This window comes from Neopelma chrysocephalum, unplaced genomic scaffold (assembly GCF_003984885.1).
Source record: "Neopelma chrysocephalum unplaced genomic scaffold, ASM398488v2 Primary Assembly neopelma1_26, whole genome shotgun sequence".
NCBI classification, from domain to species: domain Eukaryota; kingdom Metazoa; phylum Chordata; class Aves; order Passeriformes; family Pipridae; genus Neopelma; species Neopelma chrysocephalum.
This window is the reverse complement of record NW_020897695.1, coordinates 13,715,697-13,737,439: the sequence shown is the minus strand read 5'-3', so window position 1 is coordinate 13,737,439 and position 21,743 is coordinate 13,715,697. Positions and strand designations below refer to the sequence as shown.

General features: G+C 36.3%; 1 protein-coding gene across 2 annotated transcripts in view; it reads right to left on the bottom strand.

Annotated features, from left to right (window-relative positions):
• The window catches only part of LARS2 (leucyl-tRNA synthetase 2, mitochondrial), an 86,290-nt gene that overhangs the window by 32,058 nt on the left and 32,489 nt on the right, over nucleotides 1-21,743 (bottom strand). For both annotated transcript variants that reach the window (XM_027675618.1, XM_027675619.1), the window contains exons 8-13: nucleotides 13,422-13,529; nucleotides 11,779-11,938; nucleotides 8,405-8,509; nucleotides 5,610-5,725; nucleotides 4,349-4,632; nucleotides 1,053-1,151 (exon numbers count right to left, since the gene is read on the bottom strand). In XM_027675618.1, the coding sequence (XP_027531419.1) occupies nucleotides 1,053-1,151; nucleotides 4,349-4,632; nucleotides 5,610-5,725; nucleotides 8,405-8,509; nucleotides 11,779-11,938; nucleotides 13,422-13,529 (872 nt within the window). The remainder of the gene's footprint in view (nucleotides 1-1,052; nucleotides 1,152-4,348; nucleotides 4,633-5,609; nucleotides 5,726-8,404; nucleotides 8,510-11,778; nucleotides 11,939-13,421; nucleotides 13,530-21,743) is intronic.

Sequence of the window (21,743 nt, the reverse complement as noted above, 5' to 3'; positions counted from 1 at the left end):
TGTCTGTCCACACACCGAACTGCTCAGTCCATTGCCAGGGAGGATACACTCCATGCAACTTACCACAGCCTCAGAGAGTCATGGCAGGCTGTCTGTTATTCTTGATGAAACCCTCTGCTAAGGACTGTTTTCAGCTTCTCATCTGAACATTTCCTCTGTGCCCTGCCCCATAATGTGCTTTTGTGCAAACTTCTGCCCCTTGCCCTGTAGCTCCTGTGCTTACACAGTAGTGTCTACACATTCTGTCCTTGTACATCTCCTGGCATGGGAGCAACAAAATGCCACATTTTTAGACCAGCTCCTAGTCTATTGCCCAGGTTTTGGCTGTGATAGAGTTTATTTTCTTCCTATTAAATGGTACAGAGCTGTGCTTTGAATTCAGTATGAGAAAAATGTTGATAATGTACTGAGGTATTGGTTGTTGCTCAGCAGTGCTTACTCTAAGCCAAGGACTTCTCAGTGTCCCATGCTCTATCAGTGAGCAGGTGGCAAAAGGAGCTGGGAGGAACCATGGCCAGGACAGCTAACCTGAACTGGCCAAAGGGATATTCCATACCATAGGCTGTCATGCCCAGTATATAAACTGGGGGAGTTGGCTGGGAGGCACCAGTCGCTGTTTGTGGAAGGGCTGGACATCAGTCAGCAGGCGGTGGTAAGTTGTATTGTGCATCAATTGTTTTTCTTGAATTTTCTCTCTCGCCCTATCCTTTCTATTACAATATTGTACTTTGTTTCAATTACTAAACTATTCTTATCCCAGCCCACAGGGAGCTGATTTCTCCTCCTGATTCCTCCCCAGCCCACAGGGAGTGGAGGGTGAGTGTGTCAGCAGCTGTGTGGTACTTAGATGCCAGCTGGGGTTAAGCCACAACATCTCCCCTGTGCGGTGCTCAAGCCAGAGGGCAGGCACATAATGAGAGCAGTGTGGGAGTTTAGACCATCGTCTGTAAAGGCATTTAGAAGCTGGAAGCACCGGAGTGTCTGGTCTCTTCCTTCCCTTCTTTCCTGTAAAGCAGGCTTGCCCCTGAAGGCCCTGTGCCTGCAGCCCTCACCTGTCCGTGTTGTGAGGGTCAGTGTACCTCAGGTAGTACCAAGCAGAATCAACAAATGTATCCATGGTATCGACTTCTCGCCGTGCTGCTGCCTTACACCTGAGCAAGAGAGAAGCAGAAAAGCTATTTTTAGGTAAGTGACAAGCTTGGAAAGAACCCACCATATACAGAGTGGCCACAAAGACATTTAGATTGAAAACTGAAGGGGTCTGAAACAATCTGAAAAGTGACATGTTCAGAAAGATTAAACATCAATAACAAGGCCAACTCCTTCCCTCTCCCTCCCAAAACATACAAAATGCAAACCAAAAAGAAGCCGGAACACTCATCACATCCAGCAATAGCAGAAGATGGCACTGCACTGGACAGCCCCCTTGATCTTAAGTTCCTGGAATTTTTTAGAATTGCCATTTTAAAAGAAACAAAGCATGGAAAAGTGTACTCTGCCATAAAGTTAATGAGTACTGAATATATATCACACTTGTTAGGTGCCAGCAGACAAATAATTTTATAAACATTTAGCAGAAGGAGCAGGTGGTTGCCTCTCACTGCTTGTCTGTACAAAAAGGTCTTCGCAGATTCCATTTATTATCTCTAGAAAAAATTAACTTAGTTTAATTTCAGCTTTCACTGAGATGTAGCAAATCTCTCCTAGACCTTGTAGCACAATTTTAATTTGTGATTACACAAATTGATTTTTGATTGTAATTATATTGGCAGCCCTGAGAAACAGTTTTAAAATAGATTTTAGAAGCTCAAGTTACTTTCTGGTAATTTCTCCTTGAATATTAATTGTTTGCAGGAGCCAATAATCACATTTGATAAACTTCCATTTGTTGTAAATGATTCCTTCTAAAACTCTTACTGTTAAAACAACGGGATTATTCTAATGTCAATGAAACTTTGCAACCTGTGACACTCATATATAAATGCCATTGGCTATATGTAAAAAAAGTATGCAGTTTATAATTGTATGTGTATGTGTAATAAGTATACATAATAAATGGGGACTGGCTATTTAATATTTTCCAATTGCATATTTAGTCTCTGATCAGGCTTGATGACTGAGCTGCAACATGTATCTGCCTATCTGTCTGATATTTCAGCTTGGCTTGCCAAGGCAAGTTTATGAGAGAGGATCACCACTGTCTCTGCCCCTGGTCCTTCACTACCAGCAAATTCTTCTTTCAATGGGAATAGTGTAGTAAAGGAATTTTACTTCTAACTGATTTTTAATGTAGAATAATAATTTTATTAAATTGTACATATAAGTAAAGACTTGGCTAATGTAAAAGAATACTGTATTGCATTGAAAAAGAATGGCTTTTCAGTCAAAAGCAAGAATACTTTATATTCATTGAACCATAATTATATCTGCTTCATGCCTCTGTGCTCTAAATGGACATGGCTCACTAACACAGAGACAGCATGGGCATCTTTCAAAGTTTATACAATTTATATCAATATTGTGATTACAAGCACAATACTGTAATCTCATTAGCCAATATTCAGATAAATAACACAACTACCTGGACTTGTATAACAATGAAAAACTTGGGCATCTCCTCCCATTTATGATTGCTAACATTATGGTCACTTAAATACTCAGACTGTTGTATCTTTCCATCTGGATTTCCTTATTAATTCTAGATATTAAATGCAACTAATAAAACCCCCTATTACTGGAGAGAAGGACTAAAGGCAGGGATGATGTAACTTCTCAGAGCAAGGAAAAGCAAGAATGACTATGCACACAAAAGTAATAGCTCAAAGGATTTGAAACTGTAGCAGACGTGGATGAGCAATACTGAAGATAGCTGTCAAATAGGTGAGAATTAAGAAGTCAAATAAAGGTGAGAATTAAAGAAAAAAGTGAATTTCAGCAAACTACCACATTTTAGGCTAAGAAAATAATCCCGTGTGACTTTATTTCTGACTCAACAAATGCCCTTGATTAACTTCTAAGTAGGGCAGCCACAATAACTATATAGAAACCATCAAAAGTATATTACTGCCTGGTAAATAACAAAATAATTTTTTAATTAAGGTTGTGGGGGAAGCCAAGAGTGCAGACAGTGACTGTCAGTCACATCGGGAAAATTTTTCCATTGAAATTAGAATTGTAGACCAAGGCATTTCTGGGGGTTTTACTAAACCTGTGGATCTTATTTAGTAAGGCTTCACTGCAAAAGTTGCACTTTAAAATACACTACTATCTGCAATTTCAATAGGCATGTCTGAGAAGAAATTTTCTATGCAGAAACACAGGAATAAATGTCTGTTTTGTGAAAAATACATGTTATCAACAAAAGTCAAAATACACATTCCCAGAAAACCATGGAACTGCTGTGCATAAGTTACTTAATTAGAAATAAAAACCCTGCTGATATTCTACCTTTTAAAAATTAAAATGAAGATATAGATGTTATGAATCTCCTACATTATCAAGAAAGTCACATTGTCTTTTTTATGTCTGATTCCCCTGCCTGCAGCCTGGTAACATACTTGCCATTTGGTCAGTCTGTTAGCAGTAGCATTGCATTACACTGCTGATGAAAAACTTCTCTGGGATACCTCATGTTCTACCAGTTCCTTCCACTGAGCCTATATGCAAAATTCAGTGTACAGAGTATCTAAGCAGCCCTCAAGACTACACAACTGATTTTCACAACATACCTTTCACTACTTAATTTAGGTTGTTTTATTTCTTAAAAAGCTGGACTACAAACAATAAGGATTACAGGACTGGGCATATACTTATTATCTCCTTCAATCTGAATTACATGCTGTTATCTGTAATGTACAGTGCATGTAATTCCTCATGATCAAGATTTATATAGCTTGGGGAACACTTTATTGTGGGACTATTGCAAGAAAATGAATACAATGTTTGTTTCCTTAACAAAAGGACATAACTTAATAATCGTCATAAGCTTTATTTGAACACTGGTGGTGAAGGATAATTAAAATAACTGTAGTAAATGAAGTGAGAAATACTATTAAGAAATGGGAAGCAGGGAGAAAATCATTCTGTTTTTCCTTTTTTCTTTCCTCCAACTTAAAACCAGTGAATTTTGCTTCAGCTTGTTTACGAAAAAATAACTGTGGGTGTTTGTGTTGCAAAAAAGGACTTTTACAGAGTATATAAGAAAAAAATCCCTACGCTGAGTCAGACTAAACATCATTCTGGAGTAGTCTTAGAGCGGTCAGTCGCCAACACTTAGGGAAACAGCACAAGAAATGGGCAGGTGCCAAGCAGTCTCTCCCTGACTGCAGCAAATGCAGCATTGACTTACCTTGGACAGGAACAGTTCACCCATTCGGGAGCACTTTCTAAAGGAGAGGCTCCCTTTCCTGTGAAGGTGGTTACACTGGGCAACACCACAGGTAAGTCTTCATAAGGGACGGGAACGGTGCCGCACGTCTGGCAGTGAATGACTGGAATAGGAGTTCCCCAGTACCGCTGTCGAGATATTAACCAGTCTCTTAATTTGTCACTTGTTAGGTCTCCACCTATTCTTTTATTTTTGGCCTGCTGAGTAATAGCTTTTAAAGCCTCCTGCCGAGTCATGCCAGTGATCTGATTGAGAAAGGAAAAAAAAATAAGCGAAGCAGAAGAAACAAAAATTTATCCTTGCTGTCAGTGAAAATGCAAGAACAGACAAAAAACCTCATAAATGCAATTTCTGAGAGTCCAAGTTTATGAGCATTATAATAATTCTCCCCTTTCCCCTTCCCACAGCTTAACATCCTCCTATCCAAGAGACTCTTCACATAGCAGCTACTCATTTGAGCCCTCTTGCTTAAAGGATAACATTCTTGATGGGCTGAATAGAACAAGGCAGAGAAAGATTCTTGTAGATGCCTTCAGCCTTTATTGGCAGATATTTGTATTTACTGCTTATATCTTTATCAGTTGCTGAATACCGAAACTCCCAGAATTCCATTACCAACATAAGGTAGAAACTGAGGAAATGCAAATGTTAAAGCAGCTTGCTTTCTCCTGTGCTCATTTTAGGTTTTTCTGTTCTTGCCTTCACAAATACCTTAACCACTTAGATCCTACCTGGTATGTAAGAGAATATAAGCTTTGTGTCTGTTATCAAATACATTTTTTCAAGAGCTATACCTAAAGATAAGATTTCTATGCCACTTGAGGCATATATGTTACCATAAAGGCTGAAACATTTCATTTCAGTGAATATGTGGAAAAAGGACTAATATATTATCATTTAACTTGAAAATCTATTGAGATAATGAAATAACAATCAACTTTTAACATAGGTTAAATTATTCAGTTTCTATTATAGAACTCCAACCAATACAGAGGAAAGTACAATCTTCCTCACAAAAGGAAAAAACTTTTTTTATTGCTACAGCAGAGGCAACATATTTCATCATTAAATTATTCCTAGAAATTTGGTAGCATAAGCTTGGCTTGATTCTCAACAACAACAAAAAAAATCCCTTTAATCATACAAAGTATTTGGCACTCCTGAGAAAACAGATTTAGTTTGTACTGTTAAGTTGGAAAGAACTCCATACTTGTATACTCACCTCTGCAGAATTAATGACCTTCTCTAAACCATTTGGCAATGTCTCAATGACTTCCGTGAAAGAAATGCCCAGATTCTTAGCTACTGCAGCATCTTCTGCACTAGTACTAGGAATTCCTAGGAGGGATGAAAAAATTAATCCGTTCAGGGATTGACTAATATGGATATCAATCATCACTTCTGAGGAAAAAGCATTTCATTTCTATGACACTCTCTTTATAATAACTTACAATTGCCTGCAGGAGTTAAAGAAAAATATCTAAGAATAAAAATGTTTTCATATTCTTTAAGCAGTAAAATTCAAACACCAATAATTACAAATGCATTTCTCAGTTCCTCTGTAATTCAAATGTTCATCAATGTCCTACTGCAGAAAAGGCTGAAAATTTGATGGTTCTGAAAAAACTAAAAATAAAGCTACAAAATTTGGATAGAATCACAAAATTTTCAATACAGCTATATTATCTAAATATATTTTAAAAATACAAATTTTAATTCTAATTGCTAATATGAGAATCCAAGAGTAAACAAACAGCTGAAATAGTCCTGTTTCAACAGTAAATCCAATCTCTTTCTAACTTCATAGATTATTAAAATGTACCACAGCATAACTGTCTCTAACATTACTATCCCTTTAATTTATTATCAAAGACATGGTTTGTTTATAAATTCAGAAAAACCATGCAAATAACATCAATTTTCTATTCAGAATATAACTAGTGAGAACACTTCCTACAGCTATTCAAGTCAATTGCAGTATTTAAGGCCCCTGATGCTATCTTTCCCGCTGCATCTTATTGTTTGGGACAGTCATCCATTTTAGTTCTGGTCTGGAGGATTACCTTTCACATTTATTAGCTTTATTATCACATGTATTCTGAAATAACATTGAGATACTAACAGATTTATTATTTCCACAGAGATACATCTTCCTACATATTTTTCCCTTTCACTGATAATTTAATTATTAGTTTGAACAATCTTGCACAATTGCTGTCATCTTTAAAAGGCAAAGAACCTTATTCCGACAAGCCAATGCCAACACTAAGTTGGTGAAAACTGCAGACAAAAACTCTCATAATATTGGCTGAGCACATTAGAACTATTAACATACAAACTGCTTCACTTAAAATTGGTTTAACAATCCTCTTTGTTCAGGCAATGAAATGTCTGCTCTACATTCACTCTGTCAACACATGGGAGTTTGGAAGCAGATAACTGAAGAAAATCAAGCAAAACTCCCCTGAATAAATAACTCCTTAACTAGCAAAATATGGAATCGTTATTTTATCTTTCCAGCAGATGTACACTCCTGCCATTTCAAGGCTATATTACAAAATAATGTATGTATCCTAATTTGACAATGAGCCCTGCAGCCTGCAACAGGTGGCTTCACAATATGCTCTACAAACAGAAAAAAGCAGGTCCCACTTTTTGGTTTGCCTTCTTTTGAAAAGATGATGCTATTAATGTACATTGGCAAAGCTCAACAGCTGGCATCCAGACCTTCCCAGGGAGAGCTGGGCTGTTTCCAACAGACATAAGACCAAGGTATGTGCCAGTGAGCAAGCTGGAAGCTTTTAAGGAAAAATAAGATTAGGTATCTCAATTTTTTGGCTTGTATTACATAAGGAAAGATTCTGTTTCTCAAAACCAGATTCATATCTAAAGTGTAAGATGCAGGCATGTTATAAGTAAAGTATACAAATGGATAATTTTCATTAGCCCTGTGAGGGTCGTCCAAGACATTTTTGTACAGTCAGCTGGTTTTATTCAGCCCAGTTCTGCAAGAATAGCCAATATAGGCAGTGGTGAAAGTAGCAGCAATAGGACAGGAAAGAAGTATCAGCAACAGGAAGGCAACAAAAGGGAGTTGAGGGATAAGGAAGGTAATGGGAAAAGGGAAGAACAGATAACTATTTCTTATTTGGACTGGCACAGAACATTGCCTCCTCAATGTAGCTGAGATGAGACCGTGACAGAGTACAAGAGTAAACAAAAAGCTCAGTGGGTGTAGATTAAAACAGACACTGGTTTTAAAACTTAGTACTATTTCTAATTTTACTTATAAGGACAATCATTATCTTAGCATATGTACTAAGCTGCCCAACCTGAGGGACTAGGCTCCCAGTGCAGGAAAGGAGCCAGACAGGCAGCTTCACAGGAAAACTTTGAGAACACAAGCCCACTGCAGGCGATTCAGAATCCTTTAGCAACACCCCTCCCCCTTCATTTATGGATCCTCAGCTCTCAATTAGGTACCTTAAATTATGGGAATAACTGAAAACAACTATTACCTACCCTGAACTATTTTACTGGCCTCAACACAAATATTATCAGGTAAAAGTCAAACTTGGAAGTTTTGTACATTTACTGTCTGAAACATTTCTCTATAACGATGTGCATAATTTATGTAAACATAAGACACAAAAAACATCAGAAGTTAGGGTTGTTTGTCAAAAAATGATACAGTTCTGTTTTGATTAAGGATGGTGGGAGACAGCCAAACACACATGCATTGTAGATAATCAATCTTCTTAAGATATGCAGATCCTCAAAGTTAGCTCATTAAATGCACTAATTTTATAATATTTCCATTTAAATTTATCATCCTGTAAGTTCCCCCCAACAGATTCCACATAGCCACTTTCCCCTTCCTTCTTCACTAATGAAGAACAGAATTACAAAGTCCAGGAGAGAGCCTCTGTGTTCAAAGATTTATTGCAATAGTACCTTGTGCTTTAACACGGCAAATGAAGACTATACTATTCCACTTATACATTAAATGTCACATACCTATTTTAGTATCAAGAAAATTATCAAAATTGTTTTTTGCTGAGATGACTACAGGAATCTCCTGATTGGTAAGCAAATTCACAGCTGTCACTGAAGTAAGTGAGTCTGAAAACAAATGTAACAATATGGTAAGAAAAATATGACAGAAGATATGCTAAGAACATCACTTATCATTAGAAGACAGGTTATCTTAAACATACGTGAATTTTAAATTACAATTTTCTTTAAGAAAGAAATAAAATGAAAAACAACCATATTTCTAAAAAGCTCAGATACATTAAAATGTTCAGTTATTCAGACTGACAAATTTTCATGATTAGAAAACATACTTATAACAAGCACCTGAATAAAAACAGAGTAAGATCTGAAATACAGTAAAAAATTCAGTCTTTGACCAAAATGCAGGCCTTCTACAAAGTTGTATTAATTGGCTTTAGTAAGCCCTGATTTCTATACTAGCATACAATATTACAAAATTCCACCAAAAAAATCAGATGAAACTGCAGGGAACATATATCCTTATGATTAATTTTTTACAGAAGGACTACAAAGCATGTGACATACTGACCACTGTTAAAAAGCCATCTAAGTAATGTATTGATTTGCAAACAGAATATTCATATTACTATTAGAGATGAGGAATCCAATATCCACAAGGAAGGGGAGAAAGAAGAGGAGAGAATCAAGGGCGAGAAGTGTAATAAGCTCACGTTGACGTACAACGTGCAACTCAAGTGGCTCAGCGAGAAGAAACCCAAATCTAAATACTTTAAGTTTTAAGGATTCAAACCTCAGATCTTCCTTTGGACCTACTTCTAACTTTTAAAGTGCCTTTAAGTTGATTTAATAGATTTCACAGAGTATTACGAGTTGGAAGGCACCCACAAGGATCATCAAGTCCAGCTCTTTAGTGAATTGCCCATACGGGGAGTGAACACATGGACCTTGGTGTTCTTAGCACCATGCTCTAACCAACTGATGATAGTTACAATAATTAAAACATGGGCTGCTAAGAGCTTCCTTTCACCTATCTTCATAGCTAGGCTGAGGAAAGCCTTAGGTTTGTATTGCAATGCATAAACGTTGCTTGAAGTAAAGTACCAGCAATTTTGAGAACAGGGCTGCTGTATCTCATCACTCTTCTTAATACAAATGATATATTTATTTCTTTCTGATTAATACTTTTTCAAATTTCAGATGTCTGAGATATTTATATTATAAAGAAAATTTCCACATTCAAGCCACTGCACACAGCTTTCCTCCTCTCTTTAAAAAAAAGTACAAAAGGAGTAATTCCATTCTTTAAAAGCAACTAACCAAAAAGTGTCAGGAACAGGAAGCTGAGTGGGTAGGACAGTCTGCTTTTAAAAATAACTTCTCCCTTCTACCCAGCAATAATTTTCATCTTATGCTGGAACCCAGAATAATAACTCCAGTTTATGAAGGTGCTCTTTCCTAGTATTTTAATGAGATAATGAACAACGTAAGGGTCAAATCTTTATCTCAAGACACCTCATACCGTCAAAACTAGAAGACTCACCAGGTTCTAAATTAACACAAATTTTTCTGGGCAAAAAACTGAATGTTTGAAAACTGGTTGCTCCCATCTATTTAAACAATAATAGCCTAAAATACGGACCTATACTCCAGAAGTAAAGGTATTAGAATTTTCAGTTACTTTGCGAGAAAACAGCTTTTTTTATTCTGCTCTAAAATATAAACTCCTAATTATTTAAATGAGAACACAGTGAAGAAAGGGAGTTACAAGACTATCGCCATTGAAAAGAAAAAAATTATAATTAAATAAAAAATTGTGATGTTAGTGGTGAATTTTTTAAAAAAATATTCGTTAATGTGAAAATACGCTCTTTACAAGCCCATCCAAAATTTCTTTTTATTTAAATGGCATCATTGGCCTTTCTTATGTACTTGGCTGAAATGCAAAGCTGAAAGTTCACGTAGAAATTCCTCTCCTTTATGTTCCCTTCTTTGGAAAATACAAGTCTGTGCCTTTGAGTCTGTGCCTCAAGAAATAGTAAGAAATATTGGCCAATTTCAACTGAAGAATGCATAGAACTATAGTTACAAGTAGCAGGAGTACACAACAGCAGAGTTATGATTCTGGAATTGTTCCTCTTGAGGACTTACGGCTGTCATTATCCCAGCTGAGAGTTTCTTAACCTAGCTCAACCAAAAGGTTTAGGTTTACTGGTAACAGACACAAAAAAGCTTTTACAAGTATTTCTACTTAAAAACCAATATAAAAAATGTACTGTTGTCCTTATTAAAAGCACATTGCACTTGTGGGGTTTGGCTTAAAGCACAAAAACCAAGGTACAGGCACATGCATGGATGTGAGTTTCTGAAGTTAGTGCTTTCATTTGGCTCAACTGCAAGAACTGCAAATTTTTTCTCCAAAATTCTCCAAGCTTTGCTCACCTCTGAGACAAGGGCTTTATATACTCAACACAATCAGGCTCCGGGTTTTTTTTCTACTAGCAAGCAAACCTTTTCAAGGTTATAGAAATTAGGCACTCAAAAAAAAGCAGGATCTGTGCAACCAACATAATTTCCCACAAGATTCCTGCTTCACTGTTGCTGACATCAGATGTTATATAGATAATGAAACCTCATCTTTACCAGTAAGGGGGGGCAAAAAATATTGACCACCAGCCTGAAGAAGAAACAAAAAATATTCAGTATATATTGCATTTACTCCAGTAATTTTCAGGTTTTCCAAACAACAAAAAAATACTAGGCCATGGATGCTAAATACAGGCAGAAATGGTGGTAGGAGACTTCAGAACGCAGTTAACAACATTAAAGAATTATCACTTATTTGTATCCACTGTCACTTATTTGTATCCCCTGTACACGTCATGAATAGGGATACTCTGAATTCACTTCATTAGAGTCTTGTATTAACTAAGGATCTGCACAACAGAGCATTATTTTGCTAGGTATCCATGATTACTCTGCTATGTATTTGTGCTCTATTGCTCTCTTTATATTCCCTGTGACAGGAAGGAATCATTGTTGGTGCAAGAGTTGCTTCTGCTGTCTTTGTGCTAATGACAAATTACCATAAAGACATGAGATTTTCCAGTGGGCTGACACAGTCAAATTTGGACTATTCATTTCTGGTACAAGCGTTACAGTCTTTACAAAAAAAAAAAAATTCTAGCATAGCTGCTCTCACCACATCTGAAGCCAGGACAGGCTGGTGTGACACTGCGTGACATATAACAAGGATCAAAAGACCTGCTGGCTCTCAACAGGAACAGCTCCTGCTCAGCTTGACACACATTCTCTAAAGATCATTCTCCAGAATTGTTGCTCTTCTACAACAAAATGCAGTATGAGAAAAATATCACCTTTCCCTGCGACGAACTCCTTCTGAAAGACTTCCTTGAGACTGCTATTACCATGCAGCAGTCTGTGAGTTGGTAAGATATATAAATGGGAAGCTCCATAAATGGCTTCAGGTGTATAGGTGTAAGCTGCTAGCTTCTCTCCTGTTACTTCACCATTAACCTGAAAAAGAGCAGAAAAATTCCCACTGGAAGTGCAGTGGTTTTAGATTCCCCTTCCTTTTTACACAAGAGTCTACATCACCCTGTAGAAATATACAGTTCTGAATATTGAAGCAAGACACATTCCCACTATAGGAATTTTCCAGACTCAAACCTTAACAAAACTTACTTTAAGGCCTTTAGGAAGTTACTTTACAGTCTTGCCTCAGTTTATCCAAATATATCAATAAAAATATAATACTGAATTCACATGTAATATTGCATTGTGCTACTGAGCCAGATTCAATCCCTGGCTAAGCAACCTGGAATCCTTCTATTCGCTTTTAATACGCATGCCCTGTTTCCAGGAAACTGAAATGAGATGTTACCTTTGAAATCTAAAGAGAATATAAGATTTTTTCAGCTACCATATGGCTTTCCACCATACCACTCTGATGAAGTCAATGCTGCGACTTATGTACAGAAATAAAACAATAAAAGGTGGCACAACATTAAAACAACTGGACATAAAAATGAGTAATAAACTTCAAAGACTGCTTAAGAATTACCACCTGGAACTATCAACAAGGTTTATATCTTAGGTCAACTAACTGTGTACAGAGGTCTTAGAAGATTTTTCTGTAATAAGCACTGACATAAATTTTCAGAAATAATTGATAAAAACAACCTAAACAAAAAAGGCATCTTCTAGCATGGTGCAAATCAGAGGTATTCAGAAGGTTTAACCTGTCTCAATTTGAAGTTCCCAAAGATTCAGCATTTTAAAATAAAAAGTCACTTTCAAAATGCTAGAGAAGAGTAAATAAGCACAATAAAGCTTTGAAGCACAAGGGCTGAAATTCGATCAGTCTCTAAAAAATGTCTTCTGTCACTATCACATAAATGAAACCTTTTGCCTCTCTTCAGAAAAATGGGAAAATCTGAAGTCCTTCTGAAGATAATTATAAATTTCTTCAGGTTTATTTTTCCTTCATCTTCTTTCTTTCCATCTAGACTTCTTTGTACCTCCACCACTACCAAATGGTGTGGTTTGCATTATTTTAATTATTGTATATAGTAAATGACATGAAATGCAAGCAAAGTAGGTTGCCTGAGGTCAGCCTGAGTCTGACAGAGAAGATGCCATGCAGAGAGGAGCAAAAACTCAACTAGATCCCAGCTGACTTGTGCAGTTTATATTTCTCTTGGCACTGCTCTCTAAGTGTCCTGGCTTCCCGGAAAGCTTATTAGTTGGCATGTATTTTGGCATAAATACACACAGTTAATTTGCATCCATTTGAACACACAAACCCTTCCTAAGGAGGATAGCAGGGAGTATCTCTTCAACCCACAAATGGTGCTCTTCAGGAATCTGTCCTGGTCTGGGCGTGAATAACTTTTAGTAGGTTTCAAGCTTTTGATACCTGAAAATCCATTCCCACCATGCATTTCAGGGGTTACAGTTAGCCTAGCCAAGATAGCAGCAATTGAAATTTCTGACTTACCTTTAGCAAAAAGTCAAGCGAGCAACCAACACAATCACCTATCCAATTTGCTTGCATTTCTTTAATACCATACCACTCAGGGAGATCAGACAAAGCATCAAACATAGCCTAAAGCAATAAAAGAAAGAATTAGGACATTCAGCTTTTATAAGCATACAAATTAATACTGTAGGTTTAATTATAACTAACAGCAAAATGGTAAGGTGCTGGTAGAAGAGGAGGTTCAGGGGTGACCTTATCACTCTGTACAACTACCTGAAAGGAGGTTGTAGCGAGGTGGGGTTGGCCTCTTCTCCCAAGTAACAAGTGACAGGACCAGAGGAAATGGCCTCAAGTTGTGCCAGGGGAGGTTTAGGTTGGATATTAGGAAAAATTTCTTCATGGAAAGGGTTGTCAAACATTGGAACAGGCTGTCCGGGGAAGTGCTTGAGTGACCATCTCTGTGGGTATTTAAAAGACCCACAGACATGGTGTTTAGGGGCAGGGATTAGTGATGGACTTGGCAGTGCTGGGTTAATGGTTGGACTTGAGGATCTCAAAGGTCTTTTCCAACCTAAATGGTTCCATATTATGCAGCAGAGAACAAATTAAGAGGTGTCTCCTTCACTAGCCATAATATCCAACAGCCAACATATACTTCGACATATATTTATACTCAACAAGAGATATATCTATATATTTATGTGCTTTCTGATGGGTGGCATGGAAGCGTAACAGACTATTCCAAATCAACTAATATTTGTCTAAACAATTTGAACAGTATGATTTTAATAAATGAAATCTATAAAAAAGTAAAGGAGAAGACAAATGGACAGATAACTCAAAGCTCATCTCATTTTTCACTTCATAACACTTCACATTTTTGTTATGAATACTCCATGACTGTCCAAAATCTTTACTATGGCAGAAGTACAGCCAGAGGCATGAGTCACTCGGACAGATGGTGAATATGCTGAACTATTACAGTTAAAATCTAAGAATAAGGCAACATGTTGAATAATTTCTCCTTCAGCTGTGATACCCAACATCAAATGTGCAAGCTCTTTATTATACCATTAATTGCTAACAACCTGCAGGGATGGACACTAGCTACTATGTGCTGCTCTAGCTAAACAGTAGGTAGTTAGATAATTAGTGAATGTAGAATTAATTATTTTTCAAGAATGTGTTTCAAGTTGTGTTTTAATAACATTCTTAAATAATTACAAAATGAAATGCATAAAAGATACTGTAAGAATTATTTTCTAGTTACTGCTCTGTTGTATATCTATCATTCAAAATACAACAAAAGGTATGTCCTTTGTAAATCATAACATCACACTACCACTTGGGACTATTATTACTTTCTACATCTTTAAGAATCAAACTGATTTATTGATGATTTATAAATAAAAGAATGGCAAGGTTTGGAAGGTTTTTTTTTCATAGTGTAACTTTAATCAGTTTTAGCTCACAATTGCAAGCACACTATATCACAGAGAATTCCAAGTTCTCAATACTCTCACTAATTGTAATGTTCCAGAGAGTACTGAGCTTTATCTGCTGTGAACCATCCATGTACCTATATATACCTACCAAAGAATAATGAGTAGCTAGAGATATATATAGAGAGGTATATACACAATACTTGGATATATTCTTTGCAAGAATTTTATGCATTTTAGAAAGAATGAAATTGTGCCAATGCATGCAGAACTGGCTGGATACATTAGTACATTATTATAAATCCTCCTGCTTGGATATTCATTCAAATCTACACTATATTTTGCTGGCAGAAGCAGCCAAATGTGCATGTGCTCTTCTGAAACTGTACAGTCTGTAATTGCTTGCCAGCAAAACTTTCTAGATGTTTTTTCACTGCAGGATTAACGCACTGAGATCATCAATACCACTGTGATAATGATTTTACTCTAATTCATTGGCCTTATTATAAGCTATAGGCTACAGTTTAACTTTGCCCGCTTCTTCTCTTGATAATGCAATTGCTTCCTGCAGCTAAATACAGTAACAGCCAACTTTACTTCACCTCAATGAAGATAACTAAACTTATTCTGCATGATGACACAGCCTAGCAGGGTTTGCAAACACAAAACCCTTCACATTTTAATTTGCACATAAACAGTAGTATAGTGTGATACAAAAAAAAAATGCAACCAAAAACCCTTAAAAAATTTTAATATGGAATTATGTTTCACAGTTCTTCATGCTCAATGCACTACCTTGGTTTCTTGTAATGGCTACAAATAGCAGATGAAGCAGAAAATGAACATGTAAACCACAAACACTTTATCTAGTGTCACAGAGGCAAAAAATATAGAGTGTGCATACTGCTAGCATGTTAATAAGTGTTTCTGATTGGTAAATTAACCTAGGATACTCACTAGCAGAAAAGTAGAGAAACATTAATTCTTACACATGAATGCACTTGTACATTCAAAAGTCATCCATGCAAATTAGGAGCTTTTAAAAAATTGCTTAAGGAAAACTCTTTAAAAAAAAATTCACTTTCAAATCCAATTGCACTACACCCTGCAAAAATAGAAACCTATAAATATATGTTAAAACTATTATTAATTTTAAAAAATTGCATGTAGACTCTTTAGTTATATGAAACTTGACCAACACTGGCATAGAAATTCCTGACTATCACAAGCTAGTGTTTGGAAAGTAAAATATTAACTCCATGAATTTTGCTTCCATGTTCTTTTTTAAAATCACTGCCATGTTTGGTAGAATATCTTCTGAATCACTAAAGTAGCCCCATGAATTCTGCAATTTGCCAACCCTGGCAGTGTTCAAGGCCAGGTTGGGTGGGGCCTTGAGCCACCTGGTTTAGTGGGGGTGTCTCTGCCCATGGCAAGGGGCCTTGGGACTAGATGATCTCTAAGGTACATTCTAACCCCTTAACGTGTTCCCTTAAACAAAAATTCTGATCTTTAACGACATGTATATAACTCCTAGTTATCATGCCACGAGTTTATTAACCAGCTTTGTTAACACAGAGAAGACAATCAACAAAAAGATACCCAGTACACAGAAAAATAACTGAAGTAAAACCATGTCGGATTGTGGAGGGGCCAAAGAACAGCAGCAACATTATGATCCAGTAAGCAGAGAGCGATAAGATTATCAAAGAAACTCAATTTTCAAATTTATGATGATGACTTCATAGTGAGAAATTTCGAAACATTAGGTAGCAAGGTCCTTCTGCTTTCATTTTTCATTACTCAGGAAGAGATAAGAAAACTTCAAATGCAAATGTCTAATTACAGGAGAAATTACTCCCATCTTAATTAAACACAAGTCGGGGAATAGCATAAATACATTTTGGCAGCCTTTCAGATCTAAAGATAGACAGGCTCAGGAAAAAGCTAAAGAAATCAAAGTTATGTTTAGGGATGAGAATGACTTCGAGGCTCTAATACCTGGAGAAGATGAAGATTCAGGATAAATTAATGTTTCACAGGACTGCTTTACTCTTTCAGAACATACAGAAAATTCTGGCACAGCTAGAAGATGAAAGTCAACCAACTCAGATGATCAGAAAGTCACAAAATCAAGATGAGTTTGCTGAAATTTCATCACAGACAATGATGACCAACTCTGAAACTAGAAGTAACGCATTTGCATGTGGAAAACTGATCTCACATATCAAGCTGTTTAGTCTGCTGAAGATTATGACAGAAACAGAACTTCAATTAAGCAATCTTCAGGTAAAAAGGGGTCCATAAAACCGCTGCTTGTAGTTCCAAGAGGGAGGATTCTGCTGAGCATCTAAAAAATTCAATCTCTGACTTTGTGAACTAAAATTTTTAGTAGATCAATACTTGCTATGATTTCATACTTATTGAGAGTACTTCAACTCCTCTGTAACAGTAAATGAAATAAAGTGAAAAATCTAAATATAAGCTATAAAGTCAAATGTATACTCTTTTTTCAATGAAGACACTTTAATGAAGTTTGACACATTTGCAAGAAAACGACTAAAATAAAAAGGTCAGCAAAAGGTTGCATTTCAAAAGAATTCAATTCATTAGCAAAATAAAATTGCATTCTGCTGAATTACAATCAAACTAAAAAGCTTTTTTTCTGAGGAAGAGTCACATAAATATCCAAGCTCTGTTTGGATATTTGATCAAACTCCCAAAGGAGTAACCAAACATTAAAATAAAGATTACATGAAATCGTTTAATACAACTTAATATATTAACTAAAGTAGAGGAAATTAAAGTTAGGTTGCCTACTGTTTTGTTTTGCACTCTATTGCACAGTTCCAACTGTGATTATGCGGTACAGCTTCTGCTGGTATTTAATCTCTTCTTGTTTTATTACTTTTTTTTCCTTCAGTATTTTCTGTCTGTACTATTGTAGGTCACTCTTGACTTTTATTTCCCATGTGTGAAGAATATTGATAACATACATTAAATAGAAGCAATAACACAGATACCGTTTATACTTCAAATTTTTTCTCATAAATGTCTGGACTGTCAGCAGTTTTCCCGTTTCTTTACCCTAAAATTTATGGGCAACAAACACATCTGGTTTGATTATGTAGAAGTGAGGCAAATAAATGATTCCTCAAAAGCACAAAGTAAAGCCATCATTATTGTCCAGATTTGCTCTTCAGGGCTGTTCTCTGCTTAAATTACCAAAGTGAAGATACTCCCTTTCCAATACAATGAAGTGTATCTTTGTGATAAGTAATTGATTCTATAAGTATCAAAGCTCTTTAAAAATATTTGTTATCATTTTTAGTAGTACTAAGCATTCACTGCTTTGATTAACCTTATACCAAGAGGAACTTAAATTGATTTGATGATATTGCTGTATCATTAAATGAGATGCTGTGTTTAAACAAAGGTGAAAAGACCAGCCTGGTCTGGATATCCACAAACAACTTACTGTCTTGCCAAGCTGACAAAATAGGTGTCATTTTTTATTAATGAAGTGCTAAGCAAGCTGAGGAGGCAGTGCTCTTGGTCCCTGTCCAGAAGAGAGCTCTCAGCCTGACTCATGAGGAAGAGTTTCAATGCAAGGTTTATCACGCCTGTTCTGTTGGAAGAAGACAACTGCGAGCTAGATCCCAAGGGTAGGAAATGAAAAAAATCACACATAAAGAATGAAAAACTAACCATCCAGCATTTCAGTTCTCCTCATTGATGAAGCATGACCTCATGCTATGAAAAAGCCTAAGTATTGACAAGACTCTTAAAATCCTTAAATGCAGTACTTCAGTTTCATTGCATTTCATTACTGTTCTGCCTAGTATCTAAGAAATAAAATAGAAAATAAAAAAATCAAGCAAAACACAACCACATTAAATAATTCCAAATCTATTCAGACCAGATGCAGCACAAAGCCAGAGAAAAGCTGGAGAAGAACTGGCAGATCATTTCTTCTGTTCCCCCCCCCAGAGTCAGCACCATGCCCAACACCTATGTTCCTGCACTCCACAGAACATGAGATAGCTTTGTCTCTAAATGTCTGTACAAAAAAAATTATCTACAAAAGGGTACTACTTATCTGTATGGCAACTGTAAATTATAACAGCATAATTTTATTGCTCCTGTTACATTCCCCAGTATTTGAATTAAACATGCTAGGCTGTGCAAAAAAGGGAGATGAGTTAAGGCAAAACTTGAAGTTTTAAAGTTGTTTCTATTTACTTTTCTTCAAGAAAAGATTATTTTCCAGTTATTTGGGTGATTTTTGTAAAGTAAAATATGTTAAAACAGAAGAATAGAGACTATAATAAGACTAACTTTACCAATTCTGATTTGAGGACTCAGCTGACCATGCATGAAAAAAACTATAACAGCAACTTACAGGTACACACAGAAAATACTAACATTTACAGATAGATTTTCCAATGAAACTGCCTACAGATTCAGCTGGGTAACCATAGCAACTAAATGTTTTAGCTTAAACATCTTAAAAGCACAGACAACAATTTGAATAATAATGCCATCAGTTAAGGTATAGGCATTATACTTTCATCAAAGAAATCTGTCAAAAGAAAAATTACAATTAAAATGTTCTTTAAAAATCCATAAAAGCTGCTAGACCATTTTGTATGTACTTTACAGTTTAAAAAATGGGTCATGATTACTTTATGACTTTACATAACCAAAATGCTTTCTGCTAAGCATTTAAAAGCATGGTCAATATTTTTGCTCTTTGAAAAATATTCATTGCTGATAGTAAATTGCCATGTGAGCCAACACTGCTTTGTTTGCATTTTTTATTGCAAGAAAGGAATATGAGCTGGTGCAGTATCAATAAAGAAATCAAAGCAAATCCACAGATGATTCCTCTTGACAGAACAGAAATCTGAAAAATAGCGTGTGTAGGAATGAAACACTGACTCCTGTAACACACATGACTTCACAGCCCATTGCTGATCATGTAATTCCTTGTTGTTAATTGAAGCATTGCAGATGAAGATTACTCTGACTAGTTTTTATTTTTATTAAGGTAGTAAGACACACGGAAAACATCAAATGATAAATGGGCGAATGAGAGAAACATGGATGACTAGAAAGATTGTCGATATACAGTATAAATAGGCTGAATAGTTACAACAAAATAATTGGTGGATGTTCCAAGTAGAAAATAAGTTATATCCATACATATTCAGCCATTATTGCTAGCTGGTAATTTGCATGATGAATTAAGGGATAGCAGATTCATTAAATATCTCTTAATGGACTTTGTCTATAAAACAAGGTTATGAAAGAGTTATATTTTCCTCTTATACAGGAGAGGAGCGAGTTACCAAAAGTAAAGATATTTTCCAACATACTTTCTCGCTATGTCAACTTACAGAAAACTCAGGTATAACTTTGAGAAAGAATAGGATCTGCAGAGAGCCTTGTTCCAGAAAAAGGGTAAAGAAGGTGGAACTTTCTGATATTTGGTCTTGAATTTCTGTAAAATTTCATAAAAAATATTAGTCACCAATGAAGGTGCAAGCAAAAGGTGACCAGAATCAAACAGCTTTCCCCATGATATACCAAAAGCAGACAAAGGCCTCACCATAGAAAGATGAGTGGGACACTCATAAAATACTAAACCTCTAAGTCTGAAAGTAGCTGAAGTGGGAAAAAATACATATCTTCCCCAAAAGGTGCAAGGATTAAATTACTATCAGATAATCTCTTTGTGCCTTCCCATTTTTTAATTTCAAAATAAAAAGTAGTTAAAATTCAGTGGTTAACAGAAACTTAGGCTGAGCGCCTCTCTCTCACTGAGAGCCTGATCCACTTAGCTCCCTACTTTTTCCTAAACTTAGGAAAAGCACCTTGCACAAGGAAGGATTAAATCTGCTCTGTGCCCATGAACTTGTCCAACCTGTGAGAAAATACCGAATGATTTTGACCACGCTAATCTGACACCATCTCAACCTTCCGGACACCTTCTAAAGAAGCAGAACCGGACAAAAGTTGTTCAACAGGTAATTGATTCAGAAATAGGGAATAAAGAGCTCAGGGCCAGACAAGTTGTGGAAGGGCAAACTTCTATTTCTACTAGTGTTTTATTGCAAAAAAAAGTCAACTGTGAATTTGAAATCCCTAGGCCCACCACAGATCTTTATAATGTCTTCTCAGACTTCCCTTTTACAGGAGTCTGGCATATGGCTTATGATAAGTAACCTTCACCATATAAGCTCAGCTTGGATATAAACACTCTCTACTAGTGTAGCATCCCGAGCCTTCGGGAACCTGAAAATAATTGCAGCGGAGTTACTATACACATATTCATGGTGAGCCCCAAACAACCAACAAAAAAGGGAAGCAAGATCCATAAAGAACCTAAATGTATTTATTTATCATTAGAAGCACAAATATCTGAAGTCTCTGAACTGCAAAGAATTTCAGGAAAAGGAAGTTGTACTGGTAGTGGTTCTGGTCCATTATGTAAGCCAGGAAAATCTTTTTATGGAAATAACTGTCTTCAAAATCAGGAGACATGAAATAACCTGTTGAAGTGAAGGTATCATCACCACTAATGCTATCACCTGAAATCTTATTAGTGATGAAAGATCTTTAACTTTTTGAAGTTAAGGAGATGTCTCTATCCTTCACACCCACTAGGACTAGCTCCATAAAATCTGAACCCTCCACTCCAAGACGAAAGGCTCTATAAACAATAAAGGTAAATGAACATCTCCCTCTCAAAGCCCGGTCTCCTGGCAAGGGCTTTTGAAAACAGGTGGGGAAGAAGGTTTAAGGAGTAGGCTAGGAAAAGTGATTGCTGTAACCATGGTGTTCAACAATGTAGGACAATATGGATTCAGATCAACTGCCAACAGCCTGAATCCAA